Raw genomic sequence first — 18,854 nt, forward strand, 5'->3', positions numbered from 1 at the left:
CCCTCTTTAATTTCTTTCCCTCCTGTCTCACTGGGATGCTTCCCACACTGCATAACCCCAGGGCTCCTGTTTCCCTGCATCCCTGCATGGTCCTTGCAGTGATGCTGTGAAGGGGGACCCATCAGCCAGCTCTGCAGGGGATGCTGGGCTCCCCTCACTGTTCCCTCCATGTGGCTGTGCTTGGATGGGACAATGGGCTGTCCTGTCCTTGCCTCTGTCCCCTCACACTGACAGCTGCTGGTTTTTTCTTTGCAGTTGCATTGAGGAGCGGTGGCTGCAGCTCATCCCTGGCAGGAGCTGAAGATGCAGGAGGCTGCATAGCAGGTATGGGGGAAATCCCAAACTCTGGCTTCCTGCTTTCCCTTTGGGTTTGCAGAGCCCCAGGGCAGGGAGGTGGCACCCAACAAGTGCCACTGCTGTTCTCCAGTGCCCATCCTCCCCTTCACTTCCCCATTTGGCACAGCTCTGATGGTTCCCAGCTGTAGCCACAGCACTGATTTGGGGCTCTTGGGGTGTTTTGCAACATCTTCTTGGGGTGTATCAGTGCAGAGGAAGGTTTTCCTGCCCTGTTTTCTCCCAGTGTAGACACACAACTCGTGGCCAAACCTGCTGTTATTTTGTCCCTTGCATTCCTCTGAAATAAGGCACTGTGGGGAGAGGGCCTCGTGTCCAGGTTTTCTTCCTTTTCAACCTTCTTGGCCTGTTTATTGCTCTTCCAGTAAATGTTTGTGTCTCCTGTGTCTGCAGTGAGGTTGTGGTACAGACATCACTGTGGGCTGGTGTATGAGAGCTCTATGGTTTCATGTAATGCATCTTCTCTACCTGAGAGTGAAATCAATAAAAGGAAAGATTTTTTTAAAGATAATATACCCCTAGCTCCTGAAAGGAGGGGGCTCTGTCACCACTGCTTAGTGAGCAGTTTTGTGGGGCTGTGATGGCTTTTAGTGCTGGAGAGGGAATTTATTTGGAGGCTTGGTGGTGGGAGATGGGGGCAGCATCACTGCATCATCTGCAAGGTCAACACCAAGGACTTCTTCTGCTGATAGAAACCAAGAACAGCATCCCCAGGCTGGGTCAGGGGGAGTGTGGCAGGTCCCTTTTGTGTCTCAGTGTGTGCCAAGCTCTCTGGGCCATGGTGTGCCAGAGGTTGGAGGGCTTGGCCAGGTGTGAGCTGAACATTCTGGGGGCTGGTGTGGGACCAGCTCTGATGCTTGGAGTGCTGGGGCAATGGGTCTGCCTGCTGTGGTGTGTGTGTGTGGAGGGCAGGACCCTCCCTGCCTCCCAAACACTGCAGTGCTGATGGACTGGGCACATTCCATCTCCCAGCCCGGATGCTGGTGGGTGGTGGCAGGATCTCTTGGTGACTGCATTCTCCCCCACACCACTGCTTGCTGCTGGAGGAAACGGCTCTCTGTTTTCTAATTTCACACAAATTCTCAGGTTTTGGGTTGGCAGTGTCTCCCCAAAGCCCTGGTACTGCCATTTCATCCCAGTGCAGCCACGTCCTGGGAGTGCCTGTGATCTGTTCCAGTCTGAGTTTCTCCTCAGACCCAAGATCATCTCAGTGGTTTAAATCCTGGTTTTTCCCAAAGCAGCTGATGAGAGATTGCTGGAGAGGTTTTCAGAGGCTTCAAGGATTGTTTATTATGGAATTTTTTGCCCTGCTAACAGTGGTCTTCTCTGCCTGGCATCCAGGATGGAATCTGCCTGGTGAAAGCAGGGCTTATTTTATATAGTCTAAATTATGTGCTACATGTTTATAACAATTTTCCAATACAATACAATCCTGTTAAATGGCCCAGCTCTGACCCCATCCAATCTAAAAGTGCCAGCATGTCACCCAGCATGGATGACAGGGAGAAGAAGGAGGAAGAAGTATCCACCCCCCAAATTCTCCATCTTGGCCACATATCCCTTATCACAAACATTCCCAAAAGTCTATTTATCTACGTTCTAACAACCTAATTTACACTTTATTAATTTTGGTAGCTTGTTTCCATTCCCTCTGTATTGGTAATTTCCCCCAGGGGTTAGACACCAGGGTCTCACTCAAGAGTCTTTGAGACCCTCGCCAGGGGGGTTTTTGAGACCCCCAAGGAGACCAGGGGTCCCAGAGCCATCAATAGACATTTTGTCTGAGGCCAGCAAAGCAGGCAAACCTTTTTTCTGTAACAAAGGCTCTTCCAAGGCCTGTGACCTTAATTGAATGGACTCTTTGATGTCCTGGAGATGGTCGCATCTCTCACTGCAGCCGTGCTCAGTAAATCACATCCCTGCACGCACCTGCTTCTCTCCCACTGAGATTTTACAGCCTCAGGATCATTTCCAGCTGCTTTGGGAAGAGCCCTTGGGTCACCAGGTTTGTTCCTCTGCTGCCCGAGGCCTTGCCTGTGTTTTCTTGAAGGTTCATTAGCAGCTGGAATTTACATCTCGCTGTGCTGGAGGTGTGAGCGCTGCCACCTCACCTGGCACCCGGCTCTTTGCATCTGGCGAGATCCTCCTGATCTCCAGGGAGAGCTTGTAAAACCTAATCAGTGGGTGCACTGAAAAAAACCACCCAAATCCCCACTTTTTGGATGTGGAATACCCAATTTGGTAAAGCAGCGGGTTCCTGCTGTGTTTGCCGCAGCTGAAACGTGGCTGAGCTGCTGGAGGTCACCTTTGCAGTCCCCGTGGAGCCGGGTGGCCTTCTCTGGTCACGGCTCTGCCCTGCACTTTGGGTTCTGAGCTCATCCTCTATTTTGCCGCTGGCGGGGGAGAAAAAAAAAAAAAAATTAAAAACCAAACAACTGTCTTCAAAGCCCTTTTCCCTTGGGGAAAAGCCAGCGTTGGTCAGAAACGTCCGCGCAGAAATGTCATCTGATCCAGCAGCTGGCTCACGCCTCCCGGGGGTCCTGCCGCGTCCACTCGCCGCTGCAGGAAACCAGCCCGGGCCGCTGCTTTTGGCAATCCCCGGCCTTTCCCTTCCCCCCTCAACCCTCACCGCCCCCCGGTGCCTCCGCATCTGCCTCTGCCCTTCATCCGGAGCGCTGCGCTCGGGGCTCGGGGCTCGGAGCTCGGGGCTCGGGGCTCGGAGCTCGGAGCTCGGGGCTCGGGGCTCGGGGCTCGGAGCTCGGGGCTCGGGGCTCGGAGCTCGGGGCTCGGGGCTCGGGGCTCGGGGGGGTCGGGCTCGGGCTCGGAGCTCGGGGCTCGGAGCTCGGGGCTCGGGGCTCGGGGCTCGGGGCTCGGAGCTCGGAGCTCGGGGCTCGGAGCTCGGGGTTCGGAGCTCGGAGCTCGGGGCCGGCGGCTCCGGCCGCCAGCGCACGGCCCCGCAGGAGGACGCAGCCACCCTGTCTCCTGTAAGTACCTCTCACTCTTTCCACTGGAGAGTTAAAATTAGCAACTGCTTTTTATAAAGCAGGCGTCTCTTTAAACCTCGCCAGCCCAACTGGGTTTCCTTTTATTTCCCCCCGCGTCCCCCGGCTCCTTTTCTCTTGATTATTATTTTATTAATTTCGTTGTTATTGTTCAACCTGTGCATGCACTTTTCTCCCTTTTCGTTCCTTTATTTATTTTTTTATCCCTCCCCCCCCACCTCCTTTTATTTTTTTTTTTTTTTCGTTCCTTCCTATTTTAAACACGGGTGACGCTGCAGTGTCGGTGCGGAGTTTGGAGCCAAATAAACAGCGCGGCGCTGCCCGATCGCCTTACAGAGCCCGGCTCCCACTTTAGCCCCTTATCTATTGTCAGACTCCGCTGCTCTGCCGGGGGGGCTGCCCCGGACCCTTGAGTAGCTCCTGACTGGGAGTTTGCTGCTTGTTGTTGTTTTTCCCTCTCCTTTGTGTTCGTGGTAAAGCACAAAAGTGTCTGTAAATCAGGACCCGTTCGTTTTTTTTTTTTTAGTCCTCCAGGGCTGGGTGGGCTGGAGAGAGGGGGAAACTGAGGCACAGAGGGGGGTATGGCTCCATAGTGGGGAGTGGGTGAGCTGGGATTTCCTCTTTTTAGACTCAAAACAAACAGAGCAGGAAGGCAAAGGCAGCAGGCAGAGGCTCAGATGCAGGATCAGTGCCTGTCCTGGGGGATAAATCCCTTTGGGAGGCTTGAATGCACTGTGCCCTGTGGCATGGACATTCCCTGGGCCTGATGTGTGTGTGGAGGGTGTCACTGCCAGCCTGGTGCCACAGCCACTGCCAGCACAGTGCCACTGCCAGCCTGGTGCCACTGCCAGCAGGGTGCCATGGCCAGCCTGGTGCCACTGCCACTGCCAGCCTGGTGCCACTGCCAGCATGGTGTCACTGCCAGCCTGGTGCCACTGCCAGCAGGGTGCCATGGCCAGCCTGGTGCCACTGCCACTGCCAGCCTGGTGCCACTGCCAGCATGGTGTCACTGCCAGCCTGGTGCCACTGCCAGCAGGGTGCCATGGCCAGCCTGGTGCCACTGCCACTGCCAGCCTGGTGCCACTGCCAGCACGGTGCCATTGCCACGGCCAGCATGGTGCCACTGCCAGCATGGTGTCACTGCCAGCCTGGTGCCACTGCCAGCAGGGTGTCACTGCCAGCATGGTGCCACTGCCAGCACAGTGCCATGGCCAGCACAGTGCCACTGCCAGCATGGTGCCACTGCCAGCATGGTGCCATTGCTAGCACGGTGCCATGGCCAGCACAGTGCCACTGCCAGCACAGTGCCACTGCCAGCATGGTGCCACGGCCAGCATGGTGCCATTGCCAGTACGGTGCCATGGCCAGCACAGTGCCACTGCCAGCACAGTGCCACTGCCAGCATGGTGCCACGGCCAGCATGGTGCCATTGCCAGTACGGTGCCATGGCCAGCACAGTGCCACTGCCAGCACAGTGCCACTGCCAGCATGGTGCCACGGCCAGCATGGTGCCATTGCCAGTACGGTGCCATGGCCAGCACAGTGCCACTGCCACTGCCAGCATGGTGCCACGGCCAGCATGGTGCCATTGCCAGCACGGTGCCATGGCCAGCACAGTGCCACTGCCACTGCCAGCATGGTGCCACTGCCAGCACAGTGCCACTGATGACTCGGTGGCACTCCCAGCCTGGTGCCAGTGGCACTGCCAGCACTGTGGCACTCCCAGCATGGTGGCCATCCCAGCCTGGTGGCACTCCCAGCCCGGTGGCACTGCCAGCCCAGTGTCCCTGTGTCCCTGCCATGGCCACTCAGGCCAGGCCAGCAGCTGGCAGTGGCCGTCCCAGCACAGTGACACTGGCATTCCCAGCCTGGTGGCACTCCCAGCCTGGTGGCACTGCCAGCCCAGTGTCCCTATGTCCCTGCCATGGCCACTCAGGCCAGGCCAGCAGCTGGCAGTGGCCGTCCCAGCACAGTGACACTGGCATTCCCAGCCTGGTGGCACTCCCAGCCTGGTGGCACTGCCAGCCCAGTGTCCCTGTGGCACTCCCAGCCTGGTGGCACTGCCAGCCCAGTGTCCCTGTGTCCCTGCCACGGCCACTCAGGCCAGGCCAGCAGCTGGCAGTGGCCGTCCCATCCGGATCTGCGAACGCAAACAGGAAGGGGAATGGGGAGCAGCCTCTGTGTTTACTCAGAGTTATTTATTGTGGTTCCTCAGAGCTTGGTGCTGGGGACTTTTAACACCTTCCTGCTTGGTGCTGGATCCTCTTGGCCAGGCTGGTGCCCTGCAGGAGTGTGCCAGGTACAGTGCTGGGTGCCAGGGAAGTGTCACACTGGGGCTCTCTGTCCTGCTCCTTCTCCTCCCTGCACTGTTTCCTAAACCTTTGTTTTGCTCTAGAGCCCAGCCTGGCTGGGGTGGGGATGGATGTGGTGAGGCTGGGACCAGTCCTGAGCTTGGCTCATCCTAGAAAATTCTTTTTTTGTTTGATTTTTTCAGCGTTTTAATGTTGTTGATGCTTTGGGATTACATTTAATAATGCTGATAATCTTCATATCTGTGTCTGGGTGTGCTTTGGGTTAAACCCAGTCCTTTACCCATTGCTGGTTGTGGGTGAGGTGGGTTCTCCCCTCTGCTTGGCTTGGAGGGACTTGTCACAAGTGGGTCTCCTTTGTTGTGGGAACCACTACAGGGTCCCAAGATTCTGCTTTTGGAACTGCAGAGCCCTTTCCTCCTGCTCCTCACTTGGGCAAACAACCCATTTGGGCAACTCTTTATTGAGAACATTTTTACATCCCTGCTCTTCAGCAACAATTGTGACTGAAATATTTTAATTTCTTTCTACCAAACTCATGCCTTATTGACAAAAAGTGGTATTTGATTTCCTTCCCCAATATTTTCCCTTTTCCAAGAGGAATTTTACCTGGTGTTTATCCATGACATTCCTGCACTTACAATGATTCTTACCTGCCCTTCTCTGTGCTGCAGGAGCATCCCAGTGGCTTTTCTATGATCCCTCTGCTACTGTGGCTGGGAACCAGGACAAGCCCTTGGTCTGAGCTGTGGCCACGTGTCAGTGATGCTCTGCATGGGATTTTGGAGTGTGTCAGGCCTAGGATGTAACAGTGCTTCTGGAAAATGCCAAATATTGGCATTTCCCCATTGCCCTCCTGAGCATCACCTCCATGCTCTGCTGGGATGTCCTTGAGAGGTTTGTGGGCAACATCTGCATCCTGAGGGCTTTCCAAAATCATCCCCCTTCTGGAATGTGGCTTGAGAAGGTCTCAGCTGGGTGAGACCTAAATCCCCCTTGCTGAAACACAGAGTTTGGCTTTAAAAAAATCCCCTTGTGAGACAGAATGCTGTTCCTGGAGGATGTGTGCTGGCATGAGCTCTGGATGAATTTTTCTCAGTGGGAACTGCCATGGGCTCAGCAGAACATCACAGCCTGATGATGTGAGGCCATGCTGGTGCTGGGGAGCAGGAGGACAGGATTTGTGTGCCTGGGACAAGAATGTGCATCCTGTGAGTGAGCAGCAGCAGCTGAGAACCAGCTGTCCTGCTGGATTTGAGCTGCCTGATGAGCTGGGGCTGGATTCTTACCCCTCTGACACTGTGTTTTCATGGGGAAGAGGAAGTTAAACCTGCCTTTGCCATGTGGCATTTTGTCCTGGTTCCTCCTGTGTGCTTGCATTTAATAAAAGATACAAAAGCCCTAACTAGCATTAGTTATTTGGCACCAAAACAATAACAATGTCTGGTGGTGAGTTTCCAGCTGCAGTACAGTGTGCTCTGAGCACGAGCCTGTGGCTATGGACCAAAGTGAGATTTGGGGAATGTGTAAAGAAAAGCTGATGGTCAGTATCACCATTTTTGTGCCTTTATTTCCAGGCTAGAAGTGCCATGGGCAGGTTGGAGCTGTGAGCACTGGGATGGAGGTCAGAGCATGGTCCTGCCTGCTCCTGTTGGTGTTGGTCAGATTTTTTCCATCCATCCTAAGAACTCTTCTAGTGAGCTCTGCTATGGCACCACCCACACACTAATTAGCATTGCCAAATTAAGATTTTTTGCTTCTTATCCTTTCACTGGTCAAGCAGTGGTGCACCCCAGATGAAAGCTGGACACTGGGGAACCTGGTGCATCTTTCCCAGTGATGAAGAGTGTGAGATGGGACAGTGCAGGAGCAGCATCTGCTCTTCATTCCAGCTTTGGAGCTGGTGGCAGTGGTGCTTGCCTTGGGCATGGATGCAGTCAGCAGTTGGTGGATGCAAATCAAATCAGCAGCCCCCTGACTTTTGGCACCACAGCTGTTACTCACCAGTGCTTGGGGGTGCAAAACCAACAAATAAATAATTGTGGGAGGTTGGTTTGGAAGGTCTTGGTGGCCCTTGGGAATGGTGTGGCTGGGAGGGAGGATTGTGCTCAAGGGTTGAGTGCTGGGGGTCACTGGGGACCCTCTGGGCTGAGCCAGCACTGGGATTTGGGGGCTGGAGGGTCTGAAAAGCTGCTCTGGGGTGGGGATGGGACACAGAGTCACAGGGATGGAGATGGGCTGGAGGTGAGGCAGGGAGAGCTGGGGCTGAAGAGGGGAGGGCTCCAGGGAGACCTTAGAGCCCCTTCAGTGCCTAAAGGGGCTTCAGGAGAGCTGGAGGGGGGGTTTGGAGCTGGATGGGGAGGGACAAGAGCCTGGAATGACAGAACAAGGGGGAATGGCTCCCACTGGCAGCAGGCAGGTTTAGATGGGATATGGAGAGTGTTCAAATTGTTCCCTGTGAGGGTGGGCACAGGGTGTCCAGAGCAGCTGTGGCTGCTCCATCCCTGGAAGTGTCCAAGGCCAGCTTGGATGGGGCTTGGAGCAACCAGGGATAGAGGTTGGAATGAGTTTTAAGTTTCCTTCCAACCCAGACCATTCTAGGATTTCATTTGTGCCACAGTGCCCTTGGGCAAAGGGTAGCAGGCCTTTAAATGTCCAATAAATAAATAAGTCCCAGGCTGGCTACAGAGCACATATCCCCAATCCCCATCCCACTGGCACAGGAGGGAAGGGCAGAGTTTGCCCTGGGACAGTTTTACTCTCAGCCATGGTGTTTTTTTGGATTTTTACTGCTCTCATGGATACCTGGAGCAGTGATACCTGATGGAATTTCCTCTGGGTAAAACCCACCAGGAGGAGAGAGTTGTCCCCTCTGCTGGAGGAAATCCCACCCCCCTAAATTCCCAGCAGGGAGGGCTTTGCCCTGATGCTGCTGAGCAGTCCCAGTGCTGAGATCCTGCCCCCAAAGGCAGGGATTGTCCCCTTGGGCATGCTGTGTTTTGGGACACACACATCCTCAGTGTCCTTGGTGACCACAGTGGTGACAGTGAGCATGGCAGGGCCACTGCCAGGGGGGGCTGCACTGGGGGATGGCTGCACCCTCAGGATGGGGGTGCCAAGGAGAGTTCAGGTCATCTTGGGGTGCTGCTGTAGGATTCACTGAGAGAGAAAACATCCCTGCTGCTGGGCTCTGAGGCTTTTGCTGGGCTCACATCCCCCCATCCCACACCAGGCAGCTCTTTGGGGAGCAGAACTGAATGTCCTGCCCCTCTTGTCCTCATCACAGTGAAAGTCCCCAATGTGGGGCTGGTTTGGGGTGGAGAGCTGCTCCTGCTCCCCAGCAGTGCAAGATTGCCTCTGACACACTCCTGATTTGCCTAGTGCAGGATCCCACCCCAAATTCATCTCCCTCTCCTTCTCCCTTTTTTTTTTTTTTTTTTTTTTTTTTAATGAGTCAACCTCTCATCTGTCATATTAAACCTCCTCATTAGCAGGTATCTAAATTCTGCTCTGACAATGGTGACAGGGGAAGCTGCGATCTCATTGCAGTGCTGGGGCTCAGGGGAGCTGGCAGGTGGTTATTTCATGCCCTGCAGGGAGCCTGTGGGGGTGGGCAGTGGAGCTGGATAATGGGCTCTTTGCTTCCCATCACTTAGAAAACCCTACTTAGTGCAGAGGGAAAAATTACCCCCAGTGTCTGACTCTGGAGCTGGTGATAGAGAGCATGGGGGAAGGGGAGCAGCTTTGGGGGTCTGGCTGCTCCTCTCTGGGCACAGAGGGTGGGTTGGGGGATGGAGGATGGATAAAGGATGGAGATGGTGCAGGGCTGCCCTGTGCAGGCAGTACCAGCTGGGGAAGGGGATGCTGTGCACACTTTGGGTGTGCAGGGCTGCCAGCCTGGATGTGCACATCTGGGCAGATGCTGAGCTGCTGCAGACCTGCTGGATGACCCCTGCTGCAAGGGTGCCACCACCAAGGTCACTGCTCAAGGTCATGAGGCTTTTCTGGCAGCTGCATCAGGCTTTGCTTGCTGTTCTCAGGGTGCTCTGAAGGTCACTTGAGCAGGGCACTGTCCAAACCCTCCGTTTTTAACACCAAGCCCTGCAGTGACTTGTCCCTGTAGCATCTCCAGGAGAGAGGACCAGCTGCCTCTCTGGGAATCCACGTGGTGTGAGGGGCTGCAAATCCCTGCTTGTCCTGGTCCTGCAGGCTTTTCCTTGCTGAAGTGACATCCTTGCTTTGGGTGAGGCTTTCCTGGTTGAATTTCAGACAGCACCAAGCATTGCTGTGGGTTTGCCAGGATTTTGGAATTCTGGCAGTGCAGAGAAGGTCACTCTGCTGTCACCCCAGCTCTGCAGATCACATCCCTAGTCTGGGATGTGCATGCTTGTGGTGTGGGGTGAAACTCTGATTTGGGGTGTATGAACCAGCATTCCTGGTTTGGCTGCTGCCTCCAGTTCTTGTGCTGATGTTGGGCCTGTCATCCTTTCTTGAGGGTGTCATCCACTCCACACTGGCACACAAATTGCAGGGGAAGAGAAGACCAACCCCAATTTAATAATTTCCCCTAAATCCTTTCTTTCACCCACCCTTGCACAGCAAACACCAGTTTTTTCCTCAGCCTCTGCTGGGCTTGGCACAGTGTGAGGTTTTGTTACAGCTCAGCAGAGCTGGTTGCAGGGTTGGCATCTGCTTTTCTTCAGAGAGTGCCTGAATCTGGGTCAGGAATATGTGTCTCTTTCAAATTCCTTGGGGGCCTGACTGAATCCAGCCTGACTCCTGCTCCCCTGAGCTCCCAAGGTTTTCACCTGCAGCTGGTGGGACTGATTCCCTGCTGCAGGCAGGAGCTGAGCTGCTTCTGGCTGTCCCAGGGAAATTGATGTGGCTGTCAGGGGTGCAGCTCAGCCCTGGGCTGGCACCTGCCTGGCAGGAGGGATTTGTCCCCAGGCAGGGTCCAGCAGCTGCCTTTCTGAGCCATATTTTGGCCACCTTCCTCTCCCCTCCCCCTGCCTGCATCTGGAGGTTCAACACAGGAACCCAGATAGCATCATCCTGAAACCAGAATAGAAGCTTTGGAGGAGACTTGAGCATGTTTGTGTGGTTTTTATCTCGGTTTGGAGATAAAGAGGTGCTAAACAATGCTAGTTGGAGTCCCTCACCGTGCCTGCAGCAGGGCTGGGCACTTGCTGGCACCTTCCCTTGTCCTGCCAATGAGGTGCCCATGTGGGTGCTGCATCCCTGCTGTGCCAATTCCCCTGGTAGCAGTGCCCCCCATCCCACAGCAGAGCAGGGCTGATGCCAGTGCCAGTGCCAGAGAGGAAGAACAGCACTGACACGAGCACTGGCACTGTGTTTTAGGGAAGGGGGGCTTTGCAAAGAAGAAGGAAGTCAGTCCTGCTGATCCAGAAACCACACACAGAAGGAAACTAAAAGTCCTTGGTGTCAGCATGGAGGATATGTTAAAAAAAACAACAATTAACTCACAAAAGGCAGCAAGAAAGGAAACAGGAAGGCAAGAACCAGGCGGGTTCAAGAGGTGACTTGGGCTGAATCCATGTCCTGAAGGGATGGGATCCAGCCCTGGTCATGGGAGGGGAAATAACTTGATGTTTGTCACTGCAGGGCTTGGTGTGCTGGAGGTGAGGCTCAGAGACCCTGGCTGCAGTTTTTCTGTGTTTGCAGTTGTTTCTGCAGCTCTTTGCAGCAGGTGGAGGGTCACAGCTCTGCTGGGCCAGTCCAGTCGCTCTCAGCTCGTGGTAAAAGCTGCAGGTTTGTGGCAGGAGAGATGCAGCAGAGCAAGGGGCTGCTCTTGCCACCTCCAAAGCATCATTACCACCTTGAGAGCATCACTGCTTCCTCCCCTGGGCCATTCCCCCACCCTGCACGGGCAGTGAGGGCTGTGGTGGGTGAGATCCACTTCCCCTTGCTGAGCTCAGGGGCTGCTTTTCAGCACAGCAGCATTTCCTCACCTGGGCTCTGCTGTCCTGGGTGGACACACAGGATGAGTGGGTGGACAGGAAGATGGACATGAGCCAGCTCTTGGTGCTGGAAAACCAATGCTGTGCCCACATTGAGGGGTCAGGAGCTGATCCTACAGGATGGGCAGCATTGAGGGGTCAGGAGCTGATCCCACAGGATGGGCAGCATTGAGGGGTCAGGAGCTGATCCCACAGCATGGGCAGCATTGAGGGGTCAGGAGCTGATCCTACAGGATGGGCAGCATTATGTGGTCAGGATTGTGCCCATGATCCCACAGCATGGGCAGCATTGAGGGTTAAGGAGCTGATCCCACAGCATGGGCAGCATTGAGGGGTCAGGATTGTGCCCATGATCCCACAGCATGGGCAGCATTGAGGGGTCAGGATTGTGCCCATGATCCCACAGCATGGGCAGCATTATGGGGTCAGGAGCTGATCCCACAGCATGGGCAGCATTATGGGGTCAGGATTTTGCCCCTCTGCCCCACTCTGGTGAAATGCCCCTGCAGTGCTGCCTCCAGCTCTGGGATCCCAGAGTAGGAAGAGCACAAATCTCCCTGGAGTGAGTCCAGAGTCCTTCCAGTGCTCCAAGGGACTCCAGGAGAGCTGGAGAGGGACTGGGGACAAGGACCTGGAGGTTCCCACTGCCAGAGGGCAGAGTTAGATGGGAAACTGGGTAGGATTTTTTTCCCTGTGAGTGGGTGACAGGTGGGATGAGATAAAAATCCATCCAGTGCAGACCATGGTTCTCTAACACCCTGCACCTTGTACCCCATAAGATGAGCTGCATCTTTGCAGGGCAGCATTTTTCTTCTTTTCCCAGCCTCCAAATGTCCTTTGAAACTCCTTTTGCAGGTTTCCTTACAGCCAAGGATGTCCTCATTGCACTGGACCTGTTTTGGGGATGGAGATGAGGAAAAACATCCCTTGAACTGGTGCCATGTTGAACCCATCCCAATTTTGCAGTCACTCATGTCACTGGCTCTGCTCAGTGGATTGGGGAAGCACAATGCCACATGCTGGGAAAAGCAAAGGAAAATTTTTTTTTTTTTTTTTTTTGAAAGGATGCATTTATTTGCCTTTATTTATCTTCCTAAAGCTTTCAGATTAATCTTTTTGATCTTGCCTGTGCAGCTGCATGGCCAAGGTTTGGTTTCTTTCAGCTGACATTGTGCTGAGAGCACCACAGCATTGCAGGGTGTTGAGGAAGGGCAGCTGAATTCCTTCACCCTGGAGAGGGGAGGTGTGTGGAGCTAACTTTAGTAAGGGGTGACTAAAAAGGGATGCAATAAAAGTATATTAAAAATAGCAAATGGCTGTAGAAAGTGGATGTGAGACTCTCAGTGTCCCTGCTCGTGCCAAGAGAAACGTGGGGCTGCTCAGTAGGAATGGAAAAGTGACAAGTTCTGGAGCAGTGGCAGAACACCCTGCTGCTTGTGCAAAGCAAAGGTGAAACCACTTGGAAACAGGTGAAACAGATCAGGAATTTGTATAGAATAATAAAAAAAAAGCAGAAATAAAGACTCAAAGAGATTCGGCTCCTCTGTGTCCCCAGCCCCCCAAATTCCTTGTTTTGTAAAAACATCTTCCAGCTGAGATTCCTCCCTGCTTTTTCTTTCTTCCCCCCCCCCCCATTTGCAAAATGCTAACTCTGCTCTCTCTCCTGTCTCTCCAATTTGGAGCAATTTACTGGGAGCTGGGGATGAATTACTCAGCACAGAGTTAACCAGCACCTGCTCAGAGTTAATTGGCATGTGTGCTAATTGCTGTGATAGTCACACTCCTTGGAGCAGAGCACAGGGAGGGGGAGCTGGCTGCCTCCCCAGCTGATGCTGAGTTCCCTGAGCCTTGGAGAGCTTCTTGGGGGTGCAAGAGAGTCAGGGTGGCTTTTTCCTATAATTTGCTTTTCCAGCAGATTTTTAGGTGCCTTTCCATGCCCTTGCACCCTCCTTGTTGGGTGTAGTAGCTGGGGTGCTTGGAAAATGAGGCTGAGCACAAAGAAAGAAAAGAATTGGCTGAGAAGGAGGAGATGATGATTTATTGTATATAAAATCATTTGAGACCCCAAAAATTAGGAATTATTTAGGAGCTCAGCTCCTTGTAGCAGTCCTGTGATTTGGGTGCTTGGCTGTGCAGGTTTAAATTCATGGGTGAGCTCAGTGCCTCAGGTTGGGCAGTCAGGGAGCAAAAATAATTTGGTGGTGAAGGAGAGGGAGCTCCAGGGGTTGGGGCTGAGCTGCTGCAGCAGAGGGACAGGAGAGATGAGTGAATCTCTCCAGGTTTCTTGCTCTTCCAGCTGCTGTTCAGAAACTCAGCACTTGGACTTTCTGAAACAGCCACCTGGGCAGGAAAGCTGAAAATACCTGGGTTTAAAAATATGGTGGAAGGGAAAAAACCCAACCTAGAAACTAAACTCACCCCAAAACTCCAATTCCATGAAGAGGAAAGGGAGGGGTTTGAAATCCTCTCTGTTGTGCTGTGCTCTTCTCCATCCTCCTCTTCACCCCATCCAAGGGCTGCCCTCCCCTGTGGGATGTTTTTCTTCTCATGCAGGGTAGAGTGGTCAAGAGCATCACATCCTTTTTTCTCCCCCCATGATGATGAGCAAAAACCTCTTAAACTCACCTTTTTCCTGTGGAAAACTTCATCCAGCAGAATGAGCAAACCCTGGGACAATGGTCCCCAACCCAGCCAAGGTGCTGAGGATGCAGAGTCAGGATTGAGAGCAGCAGGAGGAACCTGGTTTGGTGGTTGAAAAAAGGAGGATTTGGTTTGAAACACTTGGGGTGTGTTTGTGGCCTGGGGAGAGGAATGTGGTTTGAATCCCATGTGGTTTGAATCTCATGTGGAGCTGAGATGCACCAGGGTTTTCTCCTCATCCCTTCAAACATCCCATCTCTCCAAGCACTTTTGGCTGCCAGAGCATCCTGTGAACAAGAAATGATGTTAAAATATGTTTCCTTTTACTCAGTTTAAATTTACTGCCTGTTGTTTCTCCAGTGTTTATTGTTGCTTCTGGAGAGTTCCTCTTTGGTTTGGACAGTAAATCCACTGTCTTTCAGAGGGTTTCTCTGTCCAAGAGCTGCAGCACATGGAAAGAATTAGCATCTTGCCCTGGGTCTGGCTGTGGAGCTGTTGCTACTTTGTGCTGCCACTGGTGGTTTTGAGGATGCTGAAGGTGAAGATTTTTCAGCCAGTTTAGAGAAGTGGAAACTCTTGAAGGGAAAACAAAAAGTTTCTCCTCTCCCAAAGTTTCTGTGTGTGTGCAAAATCCTCACCTTGGTTCTTCCTTTGGGATCTGGTTCTGTCCTGTGAGGGAAATACTGAGCAGACATTGCAGGTGGATGAAATAAAAATCCTCATTTTCCTTTTGGCTCCTCTTGTATCACTGATTTTTCAAGGGGATACTCACATGGTGCAGTGATGCCCCAAAACTGGAACTGGTGTTGCCCCAAAACTGGAACTGGTGATGCCCCAAAACTGGAACTGGTGTTGCCCCAAAACTGGAACTGGTGATGCCCCAAAATTGGAACTGGTGATGCCCCAAAACTGGAGCTGGTGATGCCCCAAAACTGGAACTGATGATGCCCCAAAAGTGGAGCTGGTGATGCCCCAAAACTGGAACTGGTGATGCCCCAAAACTGGAACTGGTGATGCTCTGGGATCTCTGTTTTTGAAGCTTCCCATGGTGGGATGGGGAGCAGCAGCCAAAGGTTGGCTCAGTGTTCCCCATGGTGACATGTCCCCATCACAGCTGGATGGTTGCTTCTATTTGCTGCTAGGAGGGAAATATGCATTTATTTTGGTAAATAATGATGCAGGAATTAAATGTCATCCCTGTATGGTCTGTCCTTGCAAAGAATTTGGAAAAAAACCCCAGGTTTTGCTGCCCTTTGTCTCTCTGGTCTGGAGGGTAAATTGGGAATGTCAGGATGAGGAAAAGACTCCTCATTTTTCTTGGTGCTCCTCAAACTTGCATGAAAACACAGAACATGATGCACAATGAATAACTTTACCCCCCAAAAGAATACAGACAAAAATATTAAGTGATTCACATGACTCAGTGAACCCCAAAACAAATGTGGGAGTGGGGACCATTAGGGCTTGTTTGTTGTTGGAGAATGGTCTGATGAAGGATGGAGCTGATTTTGGGGGTTCTCTGGGGTGGGACAGGAGGAGCTTGCTCAGGTTGGCTGTGGCTGCTGCTTTGAATTTGGGAGAAAAAGCTTTTGTTTTGTTTTTTACACTTTTTGTAACAGGACCAAGGGCTGGGGGCTGCCAAGTTGAGGCAGATAGGAAGTTATTTTGGGAATTTTTTTTTTTCCCCTCTGCCCTGGATGCAGAATACCATGGGAGGAGGAGCCCCTGATGCCTGCAGCAATTTTTGGGGAGAGCTTTGGGTATAGGATAGCCCTGAGTCAATCACATGCCCCATAAGAATTAGGTTTCTCTGCCTGGTTATGAGGTTCCTTCCAAATAATCAAATAAAGACATTTTAAAATTCCAAATTGAAGATTAGTGCAGAAACTGGAGATGGATTTAAATTGCCCAAGCTAATCACCAGCCACTCGACTGCTTATGGCTTTATTAAGAGAAAAAAAAAATAAAAAATCAAAATGTCTGGAGTGTCACAGAGGAATAATAATTCATGGACACATTGCTGCCATCTCCTCCTCCTCTCCATCATCTCAGTGTCCTGTTCCATGGGTGCTCCTGGCTCCATCCTTGGCTTTCTTTGGGTAAATCCCTCCAGCACCCCAGAGCTGGGTGGGAGAAGGAAGCAGAGACCACCCTGGGTGGGGGGTGGGATGTGCTGGCTGCAAGAGGGTGCTGGTGGGGTTTGGGAGCAGAAAATCTCACTGCTGTGTCTCTTTGTGCAGGTTTCTGAGCAGCTGCTGCCATCTCATCCCTGCTGGATCTGGCTGCACACGGCAGTACCATGAACTGAGCACAGAGCCACGCAAAACTGGGCTTTTTTTTTTTTTTTTGGCTTTTTTTTTTTTTTTTGGGCTTTGTTTTTTTGAGGAAAAAAAAGCCTTTCACTCTCTTTAATGAAAACATTCTAAAGTGGGGTGATTCTCCCCTCCCCTGAGCTGAAATCATCCCGGGTGTGGTGAGAATTTCCCGACAAGATGGGGAGAAAAAAGATCCAGATCCAGCGGATCACTGATGAACGCAACAGACAGGTCAGTGCTGCCTGTGCCCTCCCCTCCCCCTGCCTTGCCCGGGGGGATTTGAGGTGTCACCTTCCTAATTAACCCATTTCCATCCCATTTTGGGCTCCCAGTACTGAATTTTTCCCAATCCATGAAGACTTGGTGCTGAGGGTGGATCCAGGCATTGCTGCTTGGACCTCCTGGTGTCTTTTCCATCTAAATGATTTTCCAGGAGAAAGTGTCTTCTCCCCTGGATGATTTGAAGTGTCACCTTCCTAAATGACCCATTTCCATCCCATTTTGGGCTCCCAGTACTGAATTTTTCCCAATCCATGAAGACTTGGTGCTGAGGGTGGATCCAGGCATTGCTGCTTGGACCTCCTGGTGTCTTTTCCATCTAAATGATTTTCCAGGAGAAAGTATCTTCTCCCCTGGATGATTTGTAGTGTCACTATCACCTTCCTAATTAACCCATTTCCATCCCATTTTGGGCTCCCAGTGCTGGGTTTTTCCCAATCCATGAAATGGGAGAGACTTGGTGCTAAGGGTGGATCCAGGCATTGCTGCTTGCAGCTCCTGGAGTTATTTCCATCTAAGTGCTTTTCCAGAAGAAAGTATCTTCTCCACTTAGTTCCCCCCCTTTTTTTTTTAATTTTTATTATTTTTGTGCTGCAGAAAATATATTTCAGTTGACATTTTCCATGTGGTTTTTCCAATAAAAAGCAGCTACAAGCAGTATCCATTTTGCTGAACACAAACAACTCCAATTATTCCTTTTTTTTCTTTTTTTTTTCTCAATTGTAAACTTAAATGACTCCAGGGCTTTTTTCCCTGGGCTCTCTTGAAGCCAAGCCCAAGACACATATGCATGTGCATGTGTGTAGGAATGTGTTCATGTATCTCAGAGGAAAAACAAAAAACAGATTTTCCCCCCCCAAATTTCCATGTTCCTTCAACTGAAATGGTGGAGCAGCAGCATTTTGCCAGCCCAGGTTTGCTCTGAGATGTATTTCCCCATAACCACAAGACTTCCAGGCAGTTCCCTTTGCTTTCTGTGCTCCTGGAGTTTGGCTCAGCAAATCCAAGCCTTTATTCCAGCACCCCAACATGAGCTGCCACACTTCTTTCCTGCCACTTTCACTCCAGAAAAACAGAAAAAATAAAATTAAAAAAAAAAAAAGTGGGTATATTCCTAATCCTTAAAGTGTGGAAGAGAACAGAACTGGGTGAAACACTTTATTGCTCAGCAGTTAAACAATAGGAAATGGCAGGTTTTCCTCATTATGACTTTTTTTTTGGTGGTGGGGGCTGGGATGGGCATCAGATAAATTTTGCTGATGTCCCAGGAGCTGCTGGGGCTGTTTATATCCATCATGAGGGGGGTGATTGAAAACTCTGGGCTGTATTTTATGGGCCAGTGGGATCTGCAGTGACTGGAAGTTGAAACAAATGGAAAAAAATTCTTCTCTGGGAAAGAAAAGAAGCAGCAGCTGAGTGGTGGGATTGTTTTTGAGGGATGAGCTGCTCTTCAGCACTGGCTGGAAATAAAGACCCTGCTGAGGTCTCACTGCATTGGGGGGGATTTAACAGCAGGAGCTGCTTTGCATGGTCAGGTATCCCCAAATCCCAGTTCCCTGAGCTGGGGGACACTGGTTTTCCCCTGGAAGTAGCTGCATCCCTGGCTGGGCTGGTTTTTTCCAAAACCCAACAGGGGAACATCACTCCCCACCCCAGTGCAGCTCATCTTGCTTTGCTTCCCAAAAAGCAAAATGTGATCAAATGTGCTGTCAGCAAAGCAGCAGCTGTTTAATTGGTCACCAGCACAGCTTTGCAATCAATTTTCACTGCTCCCTTTCTCTGGGAAAAAAAAAGGAAGATGGGACATTTAATGGAAAAGGGCTGCTCCAGGCAGTGGGATGTGCTGTGAAGAGGGTGAGATCCCTCCTGCTCCACTCTTCTGGTCCATGAGCAGTGCCAGGATCCACTCCCCAGGCTCACAAATGTCCCATGTTGTTTTATCTCATAGAATTTGGGTTGGAAGGAATCTTAAAGCTC

General features: G+C 51.9%; 1 protein-coding gene and 1 long non-coding RNA gene across 5 annotated transcripts in view; both read left to right on the plus strand.

The window, feature by feature from the left end:
* The window catches only part of LOC306813813, a 38,746-nt gene extending 22,091 nt beyond the window's left edge, over nt 1-16,655 (plus strand). The window contains exons 2-3 of the long non-coding RNA XR_013777036.1: nt 256-324; nt 16,524-16,655. This is a non-coding gene — a long non-coding RNA (uncharacterized lncRNA). The remainder of the gene's footprint in view (nt 1-255; nt 325-16,523) is intronic.
* Nucleotides 16,656-16,674: 19 nt separating this feature from the next.
* The window catches only part of MEF2D (myocyte enhancer factor 2D), a 29,967-nt gene continuing 27,787 nt past the window's right edge, over nt 16,675-18,854 (plus strand). For all 4 annotated transcript variants that reach the window (XM_079329408.1, XM_079329409.1, XM_079329410.1 and 1 more), the window contains exon 1: nt 16,675-16,829. In XM_079329408.1, the coding sequence (XP_079185534.1) occupies nt 16,776-16,829 (54 nt within the window). In that variant the 5' untranslated portion in view covers nt 16,675-16,775. The remainder of the gene's footprint in view (nt 16,830-18,854) is intronic.

This window comes from Erithacus rubecula, assembly GCF_903797595.1.
Source record: "Erithacus rubecula genome assembly, chromosome: 33".
Taxonomy (NCBI): domain Eukaryota; kingdom Metazoa; phylum Chordata; class Aves; order Passeriformes; family Muscicapidae; genus Erithacus; species Erithacus rubecula.